At 35.6% G+C, this 27028-nt stretch overlaps 1 protein-coding gene across 4 annotated transcripts in view; it reads left to right on the plus strand.

The window, feature by feature from the left end:
• Positions 1–27028, plus strand: part of ttyh2 (tweety family member 2) — a 131836-nt gene that overhangs the window by 63690 nt on the left and 41118 nt on the right. For all 4 annotated transcript variants that reach the window (XM_087274900.1, XM_087274902.1, XM_087274901.1 and 1 more), the window contains 1 exon segment: positions 7851–7962. In XM_087274900.1, coding sequence (XP_087131026.1) covers positions 7851–7962 — 112 coding nt within the window.

The raw sequence follows: 27028 nt of genomic DNA on the forward strand, positions 1-27028 counted from the left end.
TTGTATGCCTCTGAAGTGGAATAATGTAATGGATAGTGAGTAAAGCCAAACGAAGATTGTAGAAATTAAATTGTTGCTCAATAGGTGGCGATAAACACCCATCTGAATGTCTGTCACTGTATTTTTTATGTTTAATTGGGCTAATCATTTTTGATTGAAGTCTTTATATGCAGGTTATTCAATCATTAACTAAAATGAGATTGAAAAATATATATAATATATAGATATATATATTTTACACTGATCTATATTACAAACAATGTTAACAATTATGATAATATACAAAGCTGCAGTGCACATATAGTATGCATTGTATGGAAAGATCTAAAACGCAAATAAACTCTTCTGAAGACAATATTTCCTAGAAAGATCATGCCCAAGTGTAATAATGAGCACTGCTGTTGTGGTTAATAATGAAGTAAAATACAACAAACCAGACAAGTGCTGCACGGACAAATCAAATGGGTTCAGAAAGTCATGTTACAAGAATGCAAGTCATTATTTTAGAAGATTAATTTTTATTATTTGACTGTTTCTTGAGATTGAATCCTCATAAAGTTCTCAGAAAGTTTCTCATGATTATGACTTGCATTGTATATATATTTAACGGCGTGATCTTTTAACCTGCGTCCAATCCCGGCTAACTTCCGGAAAGGCAGAGTAGCCAATAGCGTTAGAGATAACAAGTAAACCAAGTCAACCAAGTAATCTGCTCACGGTTCACTTCTCCTCGCGCGCAAACATCACCGCTGCACTCAATTTATATTGACATTGATTTGCCGCCATACTTCACCACATCATTCTGTGTTGACACACTGAACATTTTCCTGTTTTGTTTTTTGTTTTTTTTAGGTAAAGTCTTAAATTTTCATTTTAGAGGACTTAAAAAGGTCTTAAAAGGTCTTAAATTTCCTGTTGAAAAATGTGCAGATACCCTGTAACAATAAATCTGCAAGAGTTAATTCACAGAAAAAAAGTTTGTTTTGTTTGTAATTTTCAGTCAAAGTCTGACCGTTTTATTGCGATAAGGGAATGATGCACAAAAAGAAAGCCCCGCCCCCTAATCAATGTTTCAGTTGTAAGGACATCCATAAACTGGATTAAGTATGTTGAACTAATACATGCATTTCTTTTGTATGTGCCTTAATTCTAAGATAAATCATTAGGATTTCAGTTTATTTTGGGCTTGTTGCTGTGTTTTCCAGCAAAATCTGGCAACACCAGTTAGACATTCCTGTACAGCCCATAGAGAGGAGAGACACATCCCTGATGCATGTTTATATACACAATTAACAACGACTTGTTTTGTTCAGTTCTGTGCACCTTACATACAGTTTTTGTAAATGCTGTTGTCACTATATCTGCATTTTTCTGGAGTTAATTTGGTTGTTGATTTTTGTTGGCATTTTTATAAATTAGAAATGAGGACGCTGGCATCTTTCGGTTTCTCTCTCTCCTTCCCCTTCTGAATGCAGCACTTTTTTTTTTTCCCATGCACTTCTTGAATCAGAGATGCATCAGGAGAATAATGCGGTTTGGCTAGAGGCTTCCAGCTAATGAGAATTCACTCTTCCAATCATTTTAATAAAGTCCCCAGTTGCAGGCCGCAGTCATTCTCCTGTGTTTTTGTTGTGAGGCGGGCGACACGTGGCCTCAGGGCGCTGTGCATTCTTTATGTGTTTGTGTTTGTTATGGTGTGTCTTTATGGCTCTCCGTTCACTCCAAAGGCAAGAATCTTTGGGGGATTCATTACACTTTCCCAGGAGTCCCATACAGTCATTCTTATTAGAAATCAGTATCTTTTTTTTTTAACTGACGCAGGACTAAGAACGAAGTTTGTCTTTCATTACTGTGCTCATTATGGCACAGAATGTCAAGTTTAAGGGTGTTTTCACACTTGACAGGTTTGGTTCAATTAAAACAAACTCTGGTGCTATTGCTCTTAGTTTGGGTTATTTGAATAAGAGTGAAGCCTGTCATTCAGACCTTGGTAGAATGAGATCATGGACATGATTGGTCTTGGTCCAATTCTACTTCTGAACATCTAAACCAGGGATGTCAAACTGTCAACCCTGCTTTAACACACTTACCTGTAGCTTTTAAACAAGCCTGAAGGACTCAATTATCAGGTGTGGTTAATTAGGGCTGGAACTTAACTGAGCAGAGCTGCGGCCCTTCAGGATTTATAATACATCAGGCCCTTCTGATTTATTTAATAATTGCTATGATGACAGTAAATAATATTTTACTAGATATTTTTTAAAATACAAGCATTCAGATTAAAGTGTGATTCAAAGCCTTAATTAGGGTAAATAGACAAGTCATTGCAAAACAGTAGATTCTTCTGCAGTTAATCAAAAAATATATTGCTTAAGGGGGTAATAATACTGACCTTAAATTAGGTTTCAAAATATTTAAACCTGCTTTTATTCTAGCCAAAATATAACAAATAAACCTTTCTCCAGAAAAAAAAATATTATAGGTAATAGTTTGAAATATTCCTTGCTCTGTTAAACATCATTTAGCATCAAATACATCAAATATTTATTAAAAAATAATAATAATTCACAGGAGGGTGAATAATTTTGACTTCACGATTACTCAAAACAATTACAGTTGATTACAGTTTATGACCTAAATAATCGAAAATAAGATTTTTTTTCTATAATCGAGCAGCCCTACATGCTTGTCCATGTGTGACAGAAATATCCACTTCCATTTTTCAGTTTCCATTTCCACTGGGTTGTATGTTACGGTATGGTTCGGTATGGGTCACCTTAATCAGCCTTGTGTCTCCACTGCGTTGTGTATGACAGAAAGTTGCAGTCAACGTCATTCTCAATTAAGGAAATGTCTATACCTGAGAAAACCCACACGAATACGGGGAGAACATGCAAATTCCACACAGAAATGCCAACTGAGCCGCTGTCAAGAGAAATTAGTTATTAGAAATTAGCTATTGAAACTATTAAGTTTACCAATTTGCAGAAGAAAATCTTCTTTCTATTGACCATCACATAGGATAGGAGGGCTAATCATTTTGCCTTCAACTGTATTTGGTTAGTTTCATCTGCAAAAATGTTCCTAATAAAAGCCACTTTTTTGTTTATCTGTTTGTTTTGGGTCTTTAGGTTTGTTCTGGAAAGTACTTTTAATGAGTTATGACTAAAAATAGCCTAGCACCCTCCTATCTCTGCAACATGCATGTCCCCTACACCACAACTCGTTCTTTGCAATCTGCTGACTCTGGCCATCTCGCTGTCCCTCGGTACCGCCTCTCTTCAATGGGGGGCAGATCATTTAGTGTTAATGCACCCAAACTCTGGAACTCTCTACCACGCTCACTCCGCTCTGCTAATAATATCTCTGAATTCAAATCCTTAATTAAGACTCACTGATTTTCTGAATGCTTCGTTTCTGATCTGCCAAACTGACTACTTTATCTGATCCACCTCCACTCTCCTCATATGTCTCTTAGGTCTTGTTTGTGTAATTTCAGTTTGTTATCTTTGACTTCATGTATGTTTGTTTATCTTTTTGTCGCATTCCTTGTAAATTGTCCTTGAGCTCTGGAAAGGCGCTATAAAAATAAAAATTGTCAATGCAATAGCCTAGTGGTTAGCGCGCCGACATATGGTGCAATAGCACGTCAAGACGTCGTGAGTTCGAATCCCGGCTCGACGACATTTCCCTTCCCTACCCCCCCTCTCTCTCTCCCACTTCGCCTCCTGTCTCAATACTGTCCTATCTAATAAGGGGAAAAGGCCAAAAATAAATCTTTAAAAAAAATTTTAATAAAATAAAAATTCAAATTATTATTATTATTATTATTATTATTATTATTATTATTAAAAGCATCATTTTCCTCTTTAATTTAGTTAAAGATTGTGTCAAAGCAGCTTAACATTGAAGTTCTAGTCAATTAAAACTGCGTCAGTCCAGTTTTCAAAGTTGAAGCTCAGTTTAGTTCAGTTCATTGTGGTTTAATTTTTAAGTTTAACACTGAAGAGCAAATCCATCGATGCTTAGCTCCACAAGTCCCAAACCAAGCAACCAAGTGGCGGGAAACAAGCTTCACCAATTGACAAAAGTGAAGGAAAAAACCTCGAGTGAAACCAGGCTCTTTATACCTGACCAGATGTCCAAAAGAGAACTTGAACCGCAAGTGCCAACACACCCTAACATAAAAGAGGCTTGGTTAGCATTACACTTTAAAGGGCAGCTTATATTAACAATGCAGTGCAGGAAATGACTTCACTTCCTGTGCGCTATTATTGACCTCATTGGATCTCATGGGGCTACTGAACCAAATAACTCAGAACAAGAATGAGACTGGCCGTTTTGATGACATCATTCTCTTTCTTTACGAGATGCTCCCTGTTCCCTGGTGGTTTTGTGAGAATGGGCTCTCACGCTAATATCTTCAGTTTCATGCCAAAGCCTCATTAACTTGCTTCTCTTATGTTGCAGATGGCCCACTCAATCATGCCTAATCTCACATTCAGACCATTGTTTCATCATGAAGAGCTGTGTAGTGAGATAGATGGTTGGGTTTGGAGTATGTTGTTTACAGTGAAACGTCATGAGTATGTCTTTGCCAGTGCAATATTATTGGGTATCTCTGTAGATGCTTTTAATATGAAACTCAAACAGTGGCTTTGTTTTATGATAGAGGGATGATTAGTAGCCTGTTGTTTAATAGCTCAAAGTTTTTATGACATTCTTGTATCCAGATATACACTCCTCCTTCAATGTAATTTAATGAGAGTTTCTGCATATACCGGTTTGGAGTAACATTAATACATGATGACACATTTATCATTTGTGAGTGGAAAATAGTTCTTTTCATCTAGGCAAGGCGAGGCAAGTTTATTTATAAAGCATATTTCATACACAATGATAATTCAAAGTGCTTTACATAAACAAAAGTGTGTTCATCTAGTGTTAAGATGTGTTTTTGCCAGTGAAGTGGATGATGATGGGACTTTTAATATGAAAGTATACTTTCATATTGAACATTATAGGACTTTTAATATGAAAGTACACCTAAACAAAGGCTGTTTCTCAATATGCGTTCTTCAGCGGTCTTGCGTTCTCGTGTTCTCGTGCAACGTCATCATCAGCTGCCTAAGTTTAGTTCCAATACTCAAGACTGCAAGTACGGAGGACGCGTGAAACTTCCCGGATGTGATCTTGATATCAAGGGCGCACTGATGCAGACTTGAGCACCGAACTCGCTCTGGAAGTCCCAGAAGTCATTACGACTGGAGGTTGAAAGCGCAGCATTTTATTATTAAAGTTCAGAGAGTATCAGAGTATCGGAAAGTATCACTTATTTACCTCGGGTGTTTCCCTAAATGAAACGGTGAAAGTAAACATTAACATGAATATCTTAATAAAGGAATAAACACATTAAGGGTTGTTTGTTTGCTGAAATTTGTATTAAAATGTGTTTTATTTATATTGTGCAGAGTATATTTATAATGTTTTTATGCAAAGTATATATTTTGAAGAGGGGGGAAACAATAAATCGTTGTGTGAGTGCTGTAATGTTTAAATAATTTCCATTTAAAACGCGTAAAGATCACATGACCTTTAGGAAGAACGCAGCATCCCATTTCTCGAAGGACGCATTCTCTGCCCTAGCGGTCTCCTGAGTTCGTTCTTCCGAGGACACCTGGCAAGACCGGTCTCAACAAGAATGCAAGTCCGTTCTCTGCGTTCTTGGAATTGAGAACAGCCAAAGAGTTCATACTTTGCTGTGCCACAGTATCGAAATCATAATTGTGTCCACATCCTTTTCAGTGTAATTGATTTCTGCTTGCTCATAAATCTTGTAAAATGGGTTTGGGCACCCTATTGAAGACTATTAAGAAGATTGTATAGAAGAAAGATGAAATAAGAGGGAAAACTCTCAAAGAAATCCGAACAAAAGTGGTCATATGCATTTGCATGAAAATTAATACTAGGCGAAAACATGTATGTCTGCTGACTAATTGTGACTTGATAACGGAAATGATTCTATTAGTGCTTTATTTTATTGGTCTTGAAAACTGTAGATGTGTAGTTTAGTTCTAGTGTTTGTGAGCTGTTCTCACAGGAAGAAGGCGCACCATATTGTTTGTTATTTCCTCAGCTCTGAACATTCGCCTCTGGCTCAGTATGGCTTCTGTTGAATATTAAAGACCTGTGTGTGGCATGTATGCAGCATTCACCCTGTTACAGTGAGTTTATTTTCCAGTCATTTAACTTCAGATTCATATAGATTGCCTTCAGTCCAGGTTTTTTGATATAGCTTTATCAGCGGATGCAGTCAACGTCATTCTTTAGACTGGCCAAGTTGGCAGTCTGGATTCTGTGTTCACATTGTAAAGTAAAACTGTTAAACATAATTGTTCTGGGTAATTGAAATAAAGCTGTAAACAACATTTGAATTGATCAATCAAACGATTTGCCAAATTATGGGAAGTAGTGTGCCACTTTTACATTGTTATTCAGCATAACAATGTACTTATTTTGACCTGTTTTAAAATATATACAGGAAAAAGCTATCATTACAGATTTATTTAAGATGAAAACATTGGCAACTGTGTAGCTAGTGCATTTGCTTGAAAGAAGCGACGCGAGTTGAGGGTTTGTGTGAATGACACGCTGAACAATTGTTACGCAGATTCACTTTAAGTTTGATAATCTGAACTTTAGCAGATATTAACCAATCACGTTAACCAATCAGGAGCTTTCTCTTGTAGGGGCGTGCTTTGGCGTGCGGTTTAGTTGGCCTGTTTGGAAGACGTGTGCCAGAGCACGGTTCACTTGGGCTTTGGCACAGTACACTTGTAGTGTGAGTACAAGCGCGCCTGAGCCCGAAACTAAAGACAAGATGTAACTTTTAAGGGACTGTTTTTTTAATATGGTTTATAATCATTCTTACTGTTCAATGAACGCAAATTGTTTATTAAAGACGATTGATAAAGAATTGTAGATTATTAAAGACGAAAACCCCTCACTGCACATTCAGCAAACCTCCTAATACCTGCAGCACGAGGACTTTATGATTGTTTATGAGCGTCAAAAATGGCTGATCTGTTCAGCGAAATATTTGACTGTGTCACTGCATATCAAACAACTAAACTGATATAACTAAAGAAATCTCTACTCTCCTGAGCGAGAGCGCTTCTCTTCTGTTAAACTGAGCAGCTCATTATCGATGACGTAAGCGTGCTCAGGCTCGGATGCAATGTGAGTGCAGGCCGTAAGGAGAGAAGGGAGGAGGGTGCAAGCTTGCTTAGGCAAGGTTCAAGCCAACTGTATCTAGTTGAAAGTACAACCTTAGTGAACATATTTTTTGTAAATCATTGTGAAAATGTATAATGGTGATTATGTTCTGAAATACAAAAACACATTCTAATGTATTATGAAGAAAACAAAAAGTATTTACTTTTACTAGTAAAAAATCTAACAAAAAAATTAAAATATTTTTGACCAAATTAAATATGTTTGCAGTCCTTTAGTGTTTACTTGACTACATTTTTCATATCACTCACTCACGATCCAATTACTCAATATAGCAATTACTCTGGCATACGTTTTATGCTGCTGCTATTTTTCAATATTGTTTCATGATTTTTATTTTTGTTTTAAACATATTACAAAGTGCATGCTTGATAACCAAAATCTTGGTAAAACCAGCCAAAATATTTCCTGAAAATCCTGCTGAACATAAAGCATGTTTATACAGTCTTCTTTTTTTAACTACCAGGTGTTTCAAATCCTTGTAAGATGTGTTTATTAGCGTACATATGATTACCGCTTGTATACTAATTGCAACTTTTCACCTTTTGACTTTGCAGTGTTGCTGTGGGAGTTGGTTTCTATGGAAACAGCGAAACCAACGATGGGGTGTACCAGCTGACCTATTCCCTATACAATGCCAATCACACACTGGCAGGAGTGGACAGTTTGGTAAGTACAAATATAGCAGCGCTGACTATAAATAACACATTCTGATCCTTTTTACACAAGTTTCAACTATAAACATCTTTCAAGCAAAGTTACTCCCTCCAAAGGCTCAAACAGTATCTCTGTTTCCTCCACGCAAATAGTTCTATCAGAGCGTTCCTTCTTACTAAACCTTATCCAGATGTATCCTTCAAGTTCATTTGCCTGCTTCTGTAAAAAATCTGCCAGTCTGGGCTGCGAACATTTCATGGGCTCCCCACTGAGCGCATGATTGATTTTCTGACATCCGTTTGCAGTAGCAAGGACACTGAAGATACAGTTGAAGTCAGAATTATTAGCTCCACTCTATATCAGTTCCCCCAATTTCTATTTAATGTAAAGAAGACTTTTTTCTAAACAATAGTTTTAATAACAAATTTCTAATAACTTATTTATTTTATCTTTGCCATGATGACTAAAATTTATTAGATATTTTTATTTTTATCCAAGTTTTAGAAACAGCAAATAACAATTCGACTTCTATTTGATCATTTGAGATCAGAAGTGGCTTAAATGAAAGGCAAAGGCCTCTAGATTACACTTATTTTACCAAAATAAAATATGATCATGCCTTGATTTTTAATAGTTTAATCAGGACAGTAAGGTCTGACTTTGCTTAGACAAAAGTCTTATCACTTAACTGAAATAATGTACAGTATAGAATAGGCATGGGACGATAACCAGTTTCAAGGTTTACCGCAGTTTGTAAAAGTCAAGGTTTTAAAACCGCCAAGGTTTTCTATTATAACGTTCCTAAGGTTTATGTATGTTTTTTTTTTTAAGATGTTTTTCAATACAATTTTATTTACTATTTTTATTTTATTTACAATTTTATATACTAGTTTTTTTAGAGCAACAGTATCTTCAGCGAAAAAAGGAACATCTACATCAAAAGCTTATTTTCCTAAAATAAAATATATTGGGTTCAATGGGTGAAATTTTTTATTTTATTTATTTATTTATTTTTTTTACCCAAACATTTATAAAGAACTTATTTTGGATCAGTAATCACAATACTGTGATACCATGATATTTTTATCCAAAGTTATCATGCCATCAGAATCTTATACCGGCCCATGCCTAGTGTAGAATATAAAGTAATGCTGCAGTGGAAAAAGAATTTATATTGTGTATGACTCCCATGAGCTTGGAGGACTGCATCCATACATCTCTGCAATGACTCAAATTACTTATTAATAAAGTCATCTGGAATGGCAAAGAAAACATTCTTGCAGGACTTACAGAGTTCATCTTATCCCAGAAATGCTCTACTTGGAGTACCCTGACCTTCGTTGCTTTCAGGAACTTTGCTGTGGTGGCTGAAGTATTAGGAACGCTATCCTGCTAAAGAATTTGCCCTCTCTTGTGGTTTATAATTTAATAGGTGGCACAAATGTCTTGATACCTCAGGCTGTTGATGTTGCCATCCACTCTGCAGATCTCTCACAAGCCTCCATACTGAATGTAAACCCAAACCATGATTTTTCCTTCACCAAACTTGACTTATTTCTGTGAGAATCTTGGGTCCATGCGGGTTCCAATAGGTTTTCTGCCTTATTTGTGATGACTGGGATGCAGTTAAACAGATGGTTCATCTGAAAAATCTACCTTCTGCCACTTTTCCAAATGATCAACTAAAAGTCAAGTTATTATTTGTCGCTCTTAAACTGGGAACGACGACAAGACTTTTGGTGGTTAGTGTAGTATTTAGCTTAAAGTGCAATTTAAAGGCCCAACTAGGTTAATTATGTTAACTAAGCAAGTTAGGCTAATTAGCCAAGCTATTGTATAACAGTCCGTCACCTTAGAATTCGCCACTGGCTTGCATGGTTCAGGATCTGAAAAGCTACTTATTGATGAATTTGCTCTTCAGTGTTTGGACTCTCAGTTATGATTTCAAACCACACTGAACTGAACTTAAACACTAAAAACTGAACTACCCTGATCCAGTTACTATGACCATTTATGTGAAGCTGCTTTGACACAATCTACATTGTAAAAGCACTATACAAATAAAGCTGAATTGAATTGAATTGAATTGAATTGAATTGAATTAAATTGAATTGAATTAAATTGAATTGAATTATATGGTTCTATCTGACATTTTTGTTAAAAATTAGTTATTGACATTCTTATTAAATGACAACTTATTTACTTTATGGTATTTTTTTTTTTTTAAGTTGTTTACATTTGAAGACTTTTCCATTTAAAAAAAAGAAATGTTACACACACACACTGTTAGCTATGGAATGCAAAAACTTTGAAGCTCAATAACTACAAATCATTCAGAACGCAGATAGAACCTTGTAATTCAAAGGTGACAAGTTGTTTGTCCTGTAGACAACAATAAAAAACTGCTTAAGGGAACTAATAATATTTACCTTGAAATGTTTTAAAAACTACTTTTATTCTAGCTGAAATAAAACAAAAAAGACTTTCTCTAGAAGAAAAAACATTATAAGACATACCGTGAAAATTTCCATAATCCATTAATCATCACAGGAGAAATATTTAAAAAAATAAATAAAAATTCATAATAATTTTATACGGCTATCATGCGGCTTCATGCCATCGCACAGCCTCCTTAGAAAGATGCTTCTGTCGTAAGCGTCGAAGGTTGTATCTGTGTGTGTGTTAGAAACGCTCACTCACTCCAGTGTGTTCCTGCGATATGGAGTGGTCGAAGAAAATACCTCAAATTGGTTTTTACAGCCTTTTATGTTTGTTCAGCCTCTTTTTTTCTTTTCGGTATTGTCCCTTTCAAGGCCCTGAAGGCTGGGGCGTGAATAAAACCTAATTCATGTATCTTCAGCCAGACCTATTTATATCCGTCTCTCTTTTCCTGATTCAAATGCGTGGAGCTGACAGTGACACTAAGACGCTTTAATCCTGCTTCACGCACCAATTTCATGCACTCGCTTGGGCCTTTCATGCCTCTGGTTGCGAGTTTGAGTTATTTCGTTGCTTGGTGAAAGACTGCAGAAGCGAGGACGAGTTCTCACCTATTCCTCCTGTAAAGGTGAAGTGTGTAATTCCAGCAGCTGTTTTTAGCGGCAGGTTTCTTGATCCCTTCCCCCGTATGTTATTAGCTGGGTTTTAACCATAATGCGAAGCGAATCTTTTCAATGTTCACAATTAGGGTTGTAACAATATACCGGTATGACGGTCTACCACGATTTGAACGTGCACAATTATCATACCATGAACAATTGCATATCAACGGTTTTAACCCTTAAAGACCGAGACAGCCGCCCGCAGCTAAAAATAAGTATTGCTCTTAAATGTTTAATAACTTTTGATCCGCTGATCCGATTCATACAATTCAAAGATTGGCATAAAGAAGAGAATCTTAGCTTTCCAGTGTTCACATAACATTCGCGGACTTTCAGAGGCTCCGGAATCAGTGCGGTTACGTCATCAAAATTTGACAACGCTGATTTGACAAAGAAATGCTCGTCACTGTGTCTCCGGACAAACCAGACATGATACATTGATGCATTGTCCCTCCTCCATGCCCAGATTGGTTCAAACTCGCTATATCACAACCAATAAGCATTGGTTTCGCTTTTGTTTGTGGAGCAATGAGCTTTTTGAACAACACGGAATGAGAGATAGGCATACATTTATTCGCGGCTAAATAAAACGCAAAAAAAAAAAAAGTTTTGCATGAAATAATTCTCATATTAAGTACTTTTGCATGCACAGCAGCACAGAAACATGACAAAACAGTGACACAGCAAAGACGAACTGCTGCTCTTGCTGTTTTCAAAAGACGCAAATGAAGGTGCAGCTGTTTGTCTGCATTGCAGACAACCATATCCAAATCCATATCCACAGACAACTATATCCATGCTGGCACATAAAACCTAAGGATGTTCCATATTAAATCTAGTTTCGTTATGTAACTATTTATAGTATAGTAAATATTTATATCTATTTTTTTACTGAGGATTTGCACCATGTTTATTTGGACTTTGACACATTATTTTTTATTTTTTTATTTGTTCATTGTACAAGTGGACACATTCTCTCACCTCAGCGGTCAAGATTAAGTCCTGAAAATCTCAGCATGCTTACATTTCTTCATCACAACCTAGACTGAAAAAAAAACAACGCTTTAAATACATGTTTACAGCCATAAACTTGGTATTGCACTTTTGGTCTCCCATTTATCCTGCTTATAAGGAAGGACAGTTTAAGTTTATTTTTGTCTAATCTTAAAAGACCTTGCTTGTTTATTCCTTCTAATTTAATTTATTAAAATGGTAAATTTTTCAGTTTATTTTTATAAAAGACTTCTATAGTTCTATTAAAATGGTTCTTTCAAAAGTTTGTTGAAATAAAACCTTTGTTCAGTCAGAAAATGTGTTCTTATTCTTTTCAGGGTCTTTGCTATGAGAATTACTATTTAATACCGTATACCGCGAAACCGTCAAACTGTGGTATTGTTTTAGACGATTATCATACCGTAAAAAATTCATACCGTTACAACCCTATTCCCAATAAAAGAAAAGAAAATCCCGATGTGTATTAGGTGCATCAAGTTTTTAGAGCAGCTGGCTGTAGTATTGGTAGCTTAGTAACCAATAGTAAACAATGCAAGCACAATGGAGTCCTGCGGGTGTAATGTTCACTATGTCAGAGTTTATTTGACAAGTGTGTTTCCATCTCCCATTATTAGCAGTGACCATTTTTTCTAAAACCACAGCAAGTAAGCTTAAAAATCATGAAAATTCATTTATTTTTATTCAGTATTTGGTGTCTATCACTCGTTTTGTCATGAGATACTTTAAAAATCATGTGATTGTGATTAGTTTGATGGTGAATTTGAATTGAAATGGCCACATCTTGCAGGAAAGGGGATTGGGATTATAATTCTGTTGCTGTGTCTGTCTGTTTATATATGCATCTCTACATCTGTTGTTCTGTTTATCAAATCCCGTCATTCTTGTGTCTGTAGTGTTTTTTACAATGTGGATTGTCAAAGCCGCTTTACAAAGAGGAAAACTGGACACGGTTCTAGTTAGATTCTGTCTCTCCATCTATGTATCCATCCCTCCATCCATCTCCTCATTCCTTTCTCCATTCCACCCTCCATCCCTCCTTACATCTCTCCCCTACCTCCATTCCTCTATCCCTCCTTCAATTCCTTCATCCATTTCTTTATTCCTCCATCCATTCCTTCCTCCACTCCTCCATCCCTCCCTCCATTCCTCTATCCCTCCCTCCATCCATCCCTTCATTCCTTCCTCCATCCCTCCCTCCCTTCCTCCATCCCTTCCCTCCTCATCCCTCTATCCCTCCCTCCATCCATCCCTTCCTCCATATCTTCCTCCCTCTATCCATTCCTTCCTCCATTCCTCGATACCGTCCTCCTTCCCCCTACCTCCATTTCTCTGTCCCTCCCTCTATTCCTCCATCCATGTCTCCCTCCCTCCCTCCCTCCATTCCTTCATCATTTTCTCTATCCCTTCCTCCCTCCATTCCTTCCTCCATTGCTCCATTCCCCTATCCCTCCATCCATCCCTCCCTTCATTCCTTCATTTCTTCCTCCATCAATTCCTCCATCCGTCCCTCTCTCTCTCCATCCCTCCATCCATCCCTCCCTCAGTCCCTCCCTTCATTCCTTCATCCCTTCCTCCCTTCATTCCTTCATTCATCTGTCTATCCATTCCTCCCTTCATCTATTCCTCCCTCTCTCCATTTCTCTCTCCATCCATCCCTCCATTCCTCTCTCCCGCTTTTCTTTCCTCCATTCATTCCTCCCTCCATCCATCCTTCCACCCTCCTCCTCCATTTCTCTCTATTTCTCCATCCCTCCCTCCCATTCCTCCATTCCTCCATCCTTCCATGCCTCTCACCATTCCTCCATGCATCCTTCTTACCATTCATCTCTTCATCCATCTATTCCTCCATCCATCCATTTCTCTTCAGTTCCTCCATCCATTTCCACCCATCCCTCCATCCTACCCTCCCTCGATCCCTCCCTCCATACCTCCCTCCTCCATTCTTCCATCCTTCCATCCCTCTCACTATTCCTCCATGGATCCCTCTTACCATTCATCCCTCAATCCATCTATTCCTTCATCCATTCATTTCTCTTCTGGTCCTCCATCCATTTTTCCACCCACCCATCCCTCCATCCTTACCTCTCTCACTTCCTCCATTACTCCATCCATCCATTCATAACTCCCACCATTCCTCCATGCATCCCTCTTACCATTCATCCCCTCATCCATCTATTTCTCCATCCATCCATTTCTATTCAGTTTCTCCATCCATTTCTCCAAACCCCTCATCCTTCCCCCCATACCTCCCTCCTCGATTCCTCCATCCGTCCCTCTCTCCATTTCTCCATCCCTCCCTTCATCCATCCTTTCCTCCATCCATCCACCTCTCCATCCATTTATTCCTCCGTTCTTCCATCCATCCCTCTATTCCTCTATCCATTGTCCTCTACTTGTTTTTACCACTCTATCATTTTGTCATCCTCTTTGTTTTGTCTTTTTTTTTTTACCTATTTGATTATTCTTCCATCTTGTCATTGTAGTTCTACTGTTCTCATCATTTTGTTGATCGGTCACTGTCGTTCCATCTGTCCTTCTATCATTGTCATTTTATTGTTCTATCTATCACTGTCTGTCCATCATACTGCCACACTGCTGGTTGGATCATTAGCTTTAGCAATGACTTTATCAGTCCAAACCTAAGCTAATATTTATCTGCAAATGTCTAGCAGATGACAACTGCATCCACATCCATATGGACTTTACATAAAAAAACTGTATGGATCTGAAAGCAAAACATCTCACAAGCTAAAAAGATTAATCCACACCTGTTCAGCTGACTCACACCTGTTGTTCGAGCCTTCGGGGAAGTGTTTATGCTGCGACTCTGCACCAAACAGAGACTGAAGGCGCTCTGAGCATCTGCCTGCTCACACCACGGAGGAGCCCAGGATTAACTCCCCATCTGCACTAATGGAGATTAATGCATCAGTTTCTGACTCGCTCTGAATTATGACACACACTCTTATCTGAGGTCAACTCCATCCCCTCCACACACAATCTGAGTCATCATGAGCCAAAAGGCATGACTGACCCAGGAACTTTAAGGGGGGATATAACATAATTTTCAGTATCATCAAACTGCCTGGGGGTGAGAGAGATAAACTGCTCTGCATTGTGATGAAATGATGTAATGGTGCTCACAAGGTTGACTTCGATGTTCAGGTCATGACCTTACATTGAAGAGTTAGTTCACCCTGAAAGGGAATTTCTTTTCTTAATTACTCACACTGCAAAAATGCTTTAATTTTTGTCTTTTTTCTAGTCTAAATTTCAAAATATTCTTAAATCTTAAATAATATGCCAAAATTAAATGAATTTTTCCCTAAAACAAGCTAAACAATCTGCCTATAGGTAAGCAAAATTATCTTCTGTCAAAAGAAAAACAATATTATTTTGTTTACCCCATTGACAGATTATTTAGCTTGTTTTAAGATAAAAACTCACTTGCATGTTATTGGCATATTATTATTATTACTAAATCTTCAGAATGCAAATTAAGATATTTTAGATGAAATCAGAGAGCTCTCTCATCCACCAGAGACAACAGCAGTCATGTGATGTCCAAAGCCCAGAAAAGGAACCAAAAACATTCCATGGAAATCAAAACATTCCATGTGACTACAGGGGTTCAACTATAATCATGCAAAGCTTGAAGAACACTTTTGTGCAACAACAACAAAAATAAATGAATAAATAAAAAGTTAATTGTTTGCCAATGTCTTTCACATCAGATCAGGGTGCACATTTGATATGGATGAATTGATGTTTGGGAGTTGCGTTGCTGAGATCAATATATCTTCTGAGCTTTTCAGTCATTCACAGTGTTTTAACTGTCTAAATGTTGCACCTTGACAGAAATTTATATTGAGGCAGGATTAGATTTGATTTAATAAAAAAAAATGCTTTTCTATTTTAGTATTGTCTCTTAGAAAATGTTAAATCGTAAGTAATATTTTACAGTAATATTGTATATAGTACAGTGTTCATCGTAAATGATTACAACCACAATCTTTTAATTTTTTTTTTTTCAATAGGATGCTTTACAATACTAAATCAACAAGTCAAAACTGGAACTAATCTCAACAAACGAACAAAACCGCTAATCAAATTAAACTAAACTTTTTTAAAAATGTGATTGCAAAAATTAATAACTTTATCATGACATAAACTACTTGCTTTGAGTTACTGAAGTATAACGTTGAAGATGACGTGATTGCTAACATTTTAGTTTTTAAAAGATGTTTTTTTTAATATATTTTTATTTAGTTTAAACATTTTATTAATATTTATTTATTTATTTATGAATTTATTTATTTTTATTTGATTTGAAATTAAATTAATTTATTTATTATTAAATTAATAATTTATAAAAAAATATATTTTTATTTTTTTAATGAAATTAAAACATTTATTTTTTATTCTTTTTTAATTACATTTAATTTATTAATTTATATTTATTTTTGTTATCTATTTTTGGTGTGCAAAAATGAGTATACCCAAATTCATTAGTTGGAAAACATTCTATACATTTTAATAATCAGGAAAAACAAAGGAAAAAAAATGTAAAATTTGGGTGAAATTTTGTAGTTTATATTATTATTATTATTATTATTATTATTATTATTTTATTGTTTATTTATTTACATTATTTTTTTGCTATAACTTGTTTGAATTTAAATGTATTATCTTTATAGATGTTTGGTGAAACTGTTTTAATGGAAATAACAGTTTAATAAAACTAGTTTTAATGCAACAAAATATATTGTCTGTATTCACTGAGGAAATTGATTAAAAACATTTATTTTCAAAAGGCAGTGACACGGTGGCTCAGTGATTGCCTCACAACAAGAAGGTTGCTGCTTCGAGTCCCGGCTGGGTCAGTTGACATTTCTGTGTAGAGTATGTTCTCTCTATGCTCATGTGGGTTTCCTCTGGGTGCTCCGGTTCCCCCCTTAAGTCCAAAGACATGCACTATAGGTGAACTGAAAAAACTGGCAGTAGTGTATTTTTGTGAATGAGAGTGTATGGGTGTTTCTCAGTACTGGGTTGCAGCTGGAAGGGCATCAGCTGCGTAAAACATATGCCTGATGAGTTGGCGGTTCATTCCACTGTGGCGACCCCTAATAAATATAGGGACTAAGCCGAAGGAAAATGAATAAATTTTCAAAAGAGGGTATAGTCATTAATGCTGAACACTGTATATTTTCCCAATATCCTGCAGCCCTACTGTAAGTCAATGGTGGCCAACATCTGCAAGTGAACTGCTTTAAACATCAGCTTTGATTTCATCTTCAAGAGTCATTCATACATTTATGTTAGCTTTGCATCAAGTAGAAAGAGACCCTCCATTCTTGAATTAGTCTTTATAGACCCGGTCCTTCAGATGCCACAAAGTGTCCACTGTCTGAAAACCCCAGCATGCATTGCACATAATTAGCCATGAACTCTGCGACAAAGGCTTTGATGAAGTCACTGGTTGAAACCTTCGGCTTCCTGATTGAGGCTCTTCAGTGGTTCAGTCTGGCTAAAAACAATGATTTAATTTGGCATCCATTGCACACAGATGCTCGTTCTTTCTCACACACACATGCACACACTTTTTCTTTCTTTTTTTTTTGAAAGACTGGCTTGCCCTTTTAAAGCAACCAAGAGAAGGAGTAATAGGACTTTTTTTTGGCTGTTGGGTTTTTTGGTTGTGGGCCAGAAGGTCTCTTGTTCACCTCCTTTCAACACCCCCTCTGTGCTTGCAAATGAACTGTGTGGCTTCCTGTGCGGATCTGTTATGTGTGCACAGAAGCAGGAGGATTAAGAAGGACATAAATTACTTGCTTTGAGTTACTGATGAGTCTAGGTATAATGTTGAACATAGGTTTTATTGCAAACATTTTAGTTCTTTAAAGTTGTTTATGTCTGTTTTTTTATTCTTTTTAATTTAGTTTAAACATTTTTATTTAAATTTTATTTAATTTATTTTTGTTATTTTTAGTTTAATTAATTTATGTATTGGAATGGAAATGGAATTAAATACATGTATTTTAAATTGTATTTATTTAAATTAAATTTATTTATATTTATTTATAATTGTTTAGTTTTCTGTTTTTTTATTTTCTATTATTTATTTATTTATTTATTATAATTAGATTTTCTTTAGGGTTTTTTCACCTTTCATTGGGATAGGTTGGTGAAGGACAGACAGGAAAGCATTGGGAGGAGAGAGACTGGAAGGCTGGGTATTGGACCTTGAGAAGGGAATCAAACTTGGGTCGCACTGAGCACTATGGCACTATATGTCGACGCACTTAACCACTAGGCTATTGATGCCGACAATTAATTAATTAAAAATCAATTTTGGTTGGTATATGAAACTGGCAATTTTTAAAATAATTTTATTTGCTTTAAACTGTTCTTAAGATTGTAATTACGTCATTAAAGTTGTTCACATATAATAACATTATACATTTATTATGACTATAATTTCATTATTATGAATTTAAATCACTTATAATGCAGCATTTGACAGTGAAATATTTAAAAATATATATTTTTCTTACTCTTTTTCTTCTCTTCATCTTTTTTTGTCTTTCTCGTATTTTCCTTCTTCCTCCTCCTCTCCATTCATCTTCTTCTTTTTCATCTTCTTCTTCATCATCATCATGTTATTATGACATTTTCATTTCTCATTAGCATTTTACATAATTTATACTTGGATCTTGTCTTTTAAATACAAGTCACTCAATAAGCAACATGGCCAGTGTGACGATTTTATTAATAGACCTATTTCAAACCCTTATTGAAAAAGTCATTTTCAGGGAAACACTTTAAAATAATTGTCCAATAATGTTAATTCATGTGTTTACTAACATGAGCATTTAGTCATGTATTATGGTATTTATTCATCTTCGTTAATGTTAGTCCATTCATTCATTTTCCTTTGGCTTAGTCTCTGATTTATCAGGGGGTCGCCACAGCGGAATGTTTTACTCAGCGGATGACCTTTTAGCCACAACCCAGTACTGGGAAACACCCATACACTAACATTCACACGCACACTCATACACTACAGCCAATTTAGTTTATTCAATTCACCTAGACTGCATGTGTTTGGACTGTGGGGGAAACCGGAGCACCCGAACACAGGAGAACATGCAAACTCCACACAAAAATGACAACTGGCCCAGCCGGGACTCAAACCAGCAAACTTCTTGCTGTGAGGCGATTGTGCTACCCACTGCGCCGCCCTGACGGCCACTTTGGATTAACATGAGCTAACGGAACATTAATCTAAAGTGTTACCCTTTGCAGTACTTATCAGAAATATTATTTTACTCTTCAGATATATTCCATCCATTGGTATGAGTGTGGTTCTATAAATATCTGTGGTTCTATAAATATATCTGCTCTGCTGGTGTGATATGAAGCAGAGCTCAGGGTGGGTTTGTCTCTCTCCTCTTTTGTGAAGGTCACCTTTCAATGCTTCGAGCTAAATCTGGCTGTTTTCGGGACCCAAGCCAAACACTTAACCATATATGTGTTTCTCTGTGTCATTTTAGACTAAGTTTGGGTTTTGAACGAGCAGCAATCAGTCAAATGTTTGACAGTGTGGATTAAAGTGTCACAATTCTGGACTTTTCGAGTCTAAAGGCTGCAGAAAAGCTGGAGGAAAGTGTTTTGAAGGAGAGTCTGTTTGACAGGGTTGTGATTTGTGGACTGCGGTTCATCTGGAAGTGTGTACTGGAGGTTGACTGAACTTTGTCTGTCGGCTGCTGGGCTCCAGGTGCAGGACTGAGAGACACTTCACTGCATGGAGATATTAACCTGCCCTTGACTGACTGCTCACTGCACACTTTTGGCTCTATTTTGACGGTCCATGCGCAGAGCGCAAAACGCAGGGCGCAAACGCTTTCAGGGCGTGTCAGGATGCGTTTTTGCTAATTTAAGGACGGGAAATTTGCCTTGCGCCAAAGCGCATGGTCTAAAAGGGTTGAGTTACTTTCTTAATGAGTTATAGGTGTGTTTTGAGAATAAACCAATTAGAGTCTCATCTCCCATTACCTTTAAGAGTCAGCTGCGTCACACCAAGAGCGCATTCGCTATTTACAGGACGCAAAGCAAGTCTAAGTGGAAAAAATGAGCATTTCACAAGCAAACAGTTAACAGTTGACAGTTTTTTTAACAGAAAACTGTTAAACAGAGCATCTACTGCGTGAGAATGAGAGATAAATGATCTACTTTCACTTTCGCTCTTGGATAGGGAAACCTTTACGCAGACATCAATTAGTCTATAAATAATTAATTTCGTTTGTTAAGCGCAAAGATTTGTTTCAAAACTATTTCTAAATTCAGTTCTAATTTCCAGCAAACGAATAAATCAACAATAATAACAAAGTGTGCTCAAAAACCTGAGTTATATCCTAAAACACATGCTGTGCCCCATATGGTCTAAAACCTGACAGGTGGGCAAATCTAAGCTTGTTTTTATTAAAACAAAAATAAATATGGATATATTAAATAATACTGCTAATAATAATAACATTAAACAAAAGCAAATTGTTATGAATGAACTGAAAAGCCTCCCAAATGAAGACATAAAAGCAGTGATTTTTCATATTTATGTAGGCTAGAAAATAATATGTTTTGTAATATTTTAATCCTTTATATTTATGTCCTATATCTATTCTTATTATATCCTATATATATCCTTAATATTTAAATTTTTTCATATGTAAAGATATTTGCCTATTTCTCTCTTGTGTGTATTAAGCAGTGTGTAAGCGAGGTGCAACTCTGCGCCGGAGTTTAGACCGGGTTAGTTTTGGTCTAATGAAAAATCTATTATAGTTTCTCAAAATAGCAACGCGCCAGCAGTCCGCATCAGAATGCCTTCCTTTTCAGACCAGAACACCTATGGGCGCACAAATGAGCGCTAATGCATTTGCTATTTAAACAGCGTAGCGCAACGCCTCAAAACAACTCTTGCGCCAAGCTGAAACTACCAAAAGACTACTGCGCCGCGTCTTGCGCCACACTGCGCCGGGTGTTTGATAGGGCCCTTAGAGTCATGGCTTGTGCAGTTGTACCTTTTCTGTTTAGATTTTTTTTTTCTTTTTAATTTAATTACATTTTAAAACTTTAGTTTTTCTTTTCCTTTATCATTATTTAATTTCTTTTCTTTTCTCTTTTCTTTTTTAGTTTTTAGTTTTTCTTTTCTCTCTTTTGTTTTATTTCGGTTTTCTTTTAATTAGTTTTTTTCATTTTTCTTTACTTTTTTCTTTTTGTTTTATTTTTCTATTCTCTTTTAATTTAATTACGCTTTTCAGTTTTAGCTTTTAGTTTTTTTCTTTTTTTCTTTTCTTTTCTTTTCTGTTCTTTTCTTTTATTTATTATTTTTCTATTTCGTTTTCTTTTTATTTTCTTTTTTAGTTTTTCTTTTTTTTCTTTATTTTCTTTTTTTCTGTTATTTTCTCTTTTCTTTTCTTTTCTTGATTTTGATTTTGCTTTTGATTTATCTTTATCCTATATTTTTCTTCTACTTTTTATTTTATTTTGCTTTTCTTTTTACTTTTCTACTTTTTTGTTCCATTCTTTTCTCCTTTTTAAGTATTTATTTATTTATTTTTTCCTTTTAATTTCTTTTTTCTTGTGTTTTTTACTTTTCTTTTTTCTGTTCTTTTCTATTATCTTTATATTTTTTATTCTTTTTTATTGTTTTAAATTTTCTTTTCTTGATTTTGCTTTTCCTTATTTTTGTTCTTTTACTTTTTATTTTACTTTGCTTTACTTTTTACTTTTCCTTATTTTATTCTTTTGTTCTTTTTTATTTATTTAATCCTTTTCTATTTTATTTTTTTATTTGCTTTTTTATTTTATTTTATTTTTCTCTCTTTTCTTTATATTTCCTTTTTATTTTTATAAAAAATTTTTTGTTCTTTTTTCTTTGTTTTTATTTTGCTTTTACTTTTTCTGTTCTTTTTCCTTTCTTTTTTGATATTTTCTATTTTCTTTTATTTATTTATTTATTTATTTATTATTTTTAACATTTTTTCTTGATTTTTCTTTTCCTTTATCTTTATCCTTTACTTTTTAATTTCCTTTTCATTTTAATTTTTCTTTACCTTTTTTTTTCCTTATTTTTGTTATTTTTTCTTTTTCTTTTTTGTATATTAATTCATTCATATATTTATTCTGGGCTTTTTATTTCCTTTTGTTTTTGCTCTTTTTGTGTTAAGTTAATATTATAATGTGAAAAACAGCTTGACTACTAATACTTAGTAGATTTATTAGGATGGTTTAGTAGGATGGTTCAATTAAAAAATGATGACTATGAAAAAAATGCAGTGATCACAAAGAGTTTTTGAAAATTTTTCTAGTGCTAGGTACAGAAGTTGTGGGGTACTTACCATTTCAAACGGCCCAAAACACTCTCTGAAAGTCTCTCGCTGAAAAAGTAAGTATAATTCTCCTGATATTTCTCTCAGACACACACACATCAGTTAACTGCAAGAGAAAATTGATAGCAAGTAATAAAGACCACAGTGGAGCTGAGAGAAGCTTATCCATCACCCACAAGGCAGTTAATCAAACCATTTGCTGAATGGGAGCTCCAAGACAAAGTGAATTTGATTGTTGTATTAGAGTTCCTGAAATTGGTTTTTCTTTCATTCTTCAGTCTCTTCAGGTTCTGAACCCTAAAAAGCTCATGTTTCAACCCACCTCTTCTAGAAAGACTCACACCTGATCTTTATCTTTCTGCTCCCTCATCTTTGTTCAACTGTTGAACTTTATATCTTCACTTTAGTTTTCAACACATCTCAAGACGCTCTGAAGCTCCACCAGCAAACTTCCAGAAATTCTCTATAGCAATTATTACTAGACCCGCAAGTAACAGGGGCATCATTGTCTTTCTTTCTTTCTTTGTTTTTTTCTGTCTTTTCAACTATTTTCTTTTCCTGTTCTTGTTTCTTTTTTTCCTTTCTGTTTTTTCTTTTCTTTTTTTTCTTTTTTTCCACACAATTCCTTTATGATGTCCCAATTAATTGTTTTTACAAATATAAAGGATTTCAACATTAAACTATTAAGTTGTTTCTAAAAATCACAACAATTGTGTTGTTTCAGTTCATTTACTGTAAATAAGTTTGAACAAGTAGCAAAATATCTTTTCCTTTTTCCTTTTTTACTTTTCTTTTCTTTTTTGTTTTATCTATAATTTTTCTTTTCTCTTAATTTTTTTTGACTTTTTTTTATATTTGTATGTTTTATTTATTAGTTTTTATTTGTTTATTTATTTATTATTTATTATTATTTATTTCAAGTATTTCTAGTTTTCTCTGGTTCTTGTTTTTTTTCTCTTATTTTAAATTAAAAAAAATAGCAAACCTAAAGTATCCTTAAAAGACATCATACTATCAGATTTTTATCTTTCTATTTCTAATCTTTGTTCCAGTGTTGGACTTTGTGTTCATAGTCATGTTCAAATCCACAAATTTTCTTTTTTACTTTATATATTTGTCTTGTCTGTGTGCGTGCATGGGTGTGTGTCTGTGTGTGTCATTTTATTATTATTTTTTATTGTTTTTTTTATTTTATTCATTCTTTTCCAGTTTGTGATGTATTTTTTGTTCGATTTCTGTTTTCCATTTTTTTTAACTTATTTTTACTTTATTTGTCTTTATTTTTCTAATGTATATTTTCTTTTCTGTTTTGTTTTTATCTTATTTTGTAAACAATTTTTGTTTCATTTTGGCTTATCCATTTCCTTTGTTTCTTATTTTTACTTTATAGTGTATGTTTTTTCTTATGGTGTGTGTTTTATTTTGTTCCTCTGGGTGCTCCGGTTTCCCCCCCAGTCCAAAGAAATGCGCTATAGATGAATTGAATAAGCTAAATTGTCTGTAGTCTGTGTGTGAATGAGAGTGTGGGTGTTTTCTTTTACTGGGTAACAGCTGGAAGGGCATCACCTGCATAAAACACATGCTTGAATTGTTGACGGTTCATTCCACTGTAGTGACCCCTTATAAATAAGGCACTAAGCCGAAGGAAAACGAATGAATATATGTTTGTTTGATTTCTTGTTTTCTAATGTCTCTTGTTTTCTTTCTATTTTCATTTTTAATCGATCTTTTCTTTTCTGTTTTAATTTTGTTTCATTTTTCTTTCATTTTGCTTTTACATTCCCTTTTTTCTTTTTCCATTCTTTTTGCTGTGTGTTTTAATTTTTTCTTATTCTCGTCTTTAAGTTATTGCACACTGAATCAGAAATTTTAGTTTATTAATTTTACACGTTAAAAAATAAATTCGACCATTTTTTGTGTAAATGGTATTAACACACTGCCTCCGAAACTTTCATCTGTCATAAAAAGATCAAGCCGGGTTAATTTTTTCTGCTTTTTGCATTTGAATAAGTGCTTTGAGAGGTGTTTTGTCAGTTCAGAGCCACCATACAAGTAAAAAGCTAAATGCAAAATGCCGTCAATTGAGATACAGATACCTTTATGACAAACACAGTGCATAATATAAGACAGAATGCTGGACAGTTGAAATGCTAGATTCCCCTAAATCTCCTAAAAACCCCTAAATGCTAGATTCAGTGACTGGTGCACCTCTATCCCTTCTGCTGCTTGATGTGTGTCTGTGTCCATACATTTGACGTACTGCCCATAAAGACATAATAATAGAAAGCATGGTCTGCTTTCAGCCTGTTGCTTTGACACGTCAACGCACCCACCAACTATTATAATGTCTACAGTACTGCCAGTCTCTGTTTAGAATTTGTTTATGTACATGAACGTGTGAAGTATCACAAGCAATGTATCAAAAATCCACAATGATTTCCTGACATAAACTTTGCATTTCGGGATAATCGTAGTAGCGCAGCTCTTTAATAATGAGCTGAACTCTTCTTCCTCTCATATAGGCTACAAGGTTATAATAGTTTTGGATTTTTCATTAGTTTTAGTTTCTATTTCGTTTTGACTTTCAAATTCAGTTAGTTTTAGAGGTAGATTTCTTCGTTTTTATTAGTTTCTATATTTTAAAAATGTCTTAGTTTTAGTTTAGTTTTTATTAGTTTCAGTTTTTTTTTTGTAAATGAGGATATTTGTTAGGTGCAAGATTCAAAATTAACCGAATAAATATTGTATAATAAGAAGTCAGTCATACATTTTTTTGAAACATCTATTTAGAGAACACATGAACACTATCATCTACCACAACCATCTACCCATCCTCAAATTAAAATACAGCAGCCCACAAGATAGCAAAAGTATAATATGTGTGCAAGGCTGCTTCTGACACAGTAGTGATAGGCAGGGCCGGATTAACCAATGGCATTATGGGCATTGTAACGAAGTGGCTGACACAGAGGGATCCATTTGCAGTATTTTTATTAAACACAGTTTAATAAACAATAGCACACAGATGTTGTGCATGCGCAAACTCACATCAAACACAGTAGTATGTAGTCGTTGGGCTGGCGGCTGGTAAACACAGGATGAATATGCAGGCATGGGTCAGAGGCAGGCGGCTAGAATCAGAGTCGATATTCAGGCTGGATTACAAGGCAGGCGGCAGGCAAGACAGGGTCAGAATCAGAAGCAGGATCACAACGGGAAAGCAGGCAAGGATGAGAACGCTCAAGCCGGGGCAGAACAAGACTTCGCAATGAGGTGTGTGTGAGTGCTGCTTATATGTGTGTGGTGATTGATTGTGGAATGTGATTCAGGTGTGTTTGCAATCAGTGTATGTGGATGACGTAATGTCAATAGTTCGGTGACGGTGACGGGGATAGACCCAGGGGCCCGTCCGCACTTAGATTTTGCCTACTCTTCATCACAAGGAAGACAAGTGGAAATCATTAATAAGTGTGTGTATTATGTAATACACAATACTCCTTTTTATTTTTATTTTTATTTTTATTTTAGTTAACGACAATTATTTTACATTTTAGTTTTCGTTTTTTCGTTCGTTTTCGTTAACTATGATAACCTTGGTAGGCTAGTCTAAAGCCTGATTTATACTTCTGCGTCAGGTGACCGGCGTAACCCACGGCGCAGGCAACGCGCGTGGCTGTGCATTTATACTTCTGCGCGCTGTCTCTGCCGGTATGCATTAACACTTCTGAAACGCTAGTTGGCAGTGATGTGTAAATGTTCCTCTGTGTCGAGTTTCTTCGCTACTTTTTTGCATTTCCTGAACACTTCCGGGATGTACAAGTGGCTCAAACTCGCTCATTTTGAGGCAGGAACCGGCGGACGTGCAACAACTTTAACTATGAGGTAAACACAAAACAAAACTTTCCATCCGGAGCTCCTTCACGGGACTCCACACTTGTAAACAATCGCTCGCGCGGCGTCGCGCCATTCGCGCGCCTCTCGGTCCCGCCCAGACTCGTCAGCGCCCCCAAACCGACCAATCACAGAGCTTATGCTACGCGTCGTTGCGACGTGTAGTTACATTTTTTGAGAGGTGCACGTCAGTGACGGCGATGGCCACGGCGAAGGGCTATGCGTCAGCGCCGTAGCATACGCCGGTGTTTGACGCAGAAGTATAAATCAGGCTTTAATTGAACACAATATGTAGCCTATTCCTTTTTCTTTTTCTACTTTGGAGAAGAGTGAAGAGCAAAGCATCACTGCGTGAACTGACTCCAAAATGTTTCGCATTTATTTTCATTATGGATTAATTAATTTGCATTGGACTCAGTGTGCAAGGTTTGCTCACATAGTGGATTGTTCGCATATGACTACGTTAAAACCGCATATAAAACTTTCAAACTTCAGTGTGCGAAGATCTTTATTCTTTAGTCTTTTTTTCTCTCGTCTACTTTTTAGCACATCTTTTCTAGAAAGACTCACATCCTCATCTTAGTTCCACTCTTGAACTCTACATGTTCACTTTAAGCAGGATTTCAACACATCTTGAGACACTCTGAACTAGTTTCCCTGCAACAAATCCCCAGATATCCT

Source organism: Danio rerio, chromosome 12 (assembly GCF_052040795.2).
Source record: "Danio rerio strain M-AB ecotype USA chromosome 12, GRCz13ab, whole genome shotgun sequence".
Classification (NCBI taxonomy): domain Eukaryota; kingdom Metazoa; phylum Chordata; class Actinopteri; order Cypriniformes; family Danionidae; genus Danio; species Danio rerio.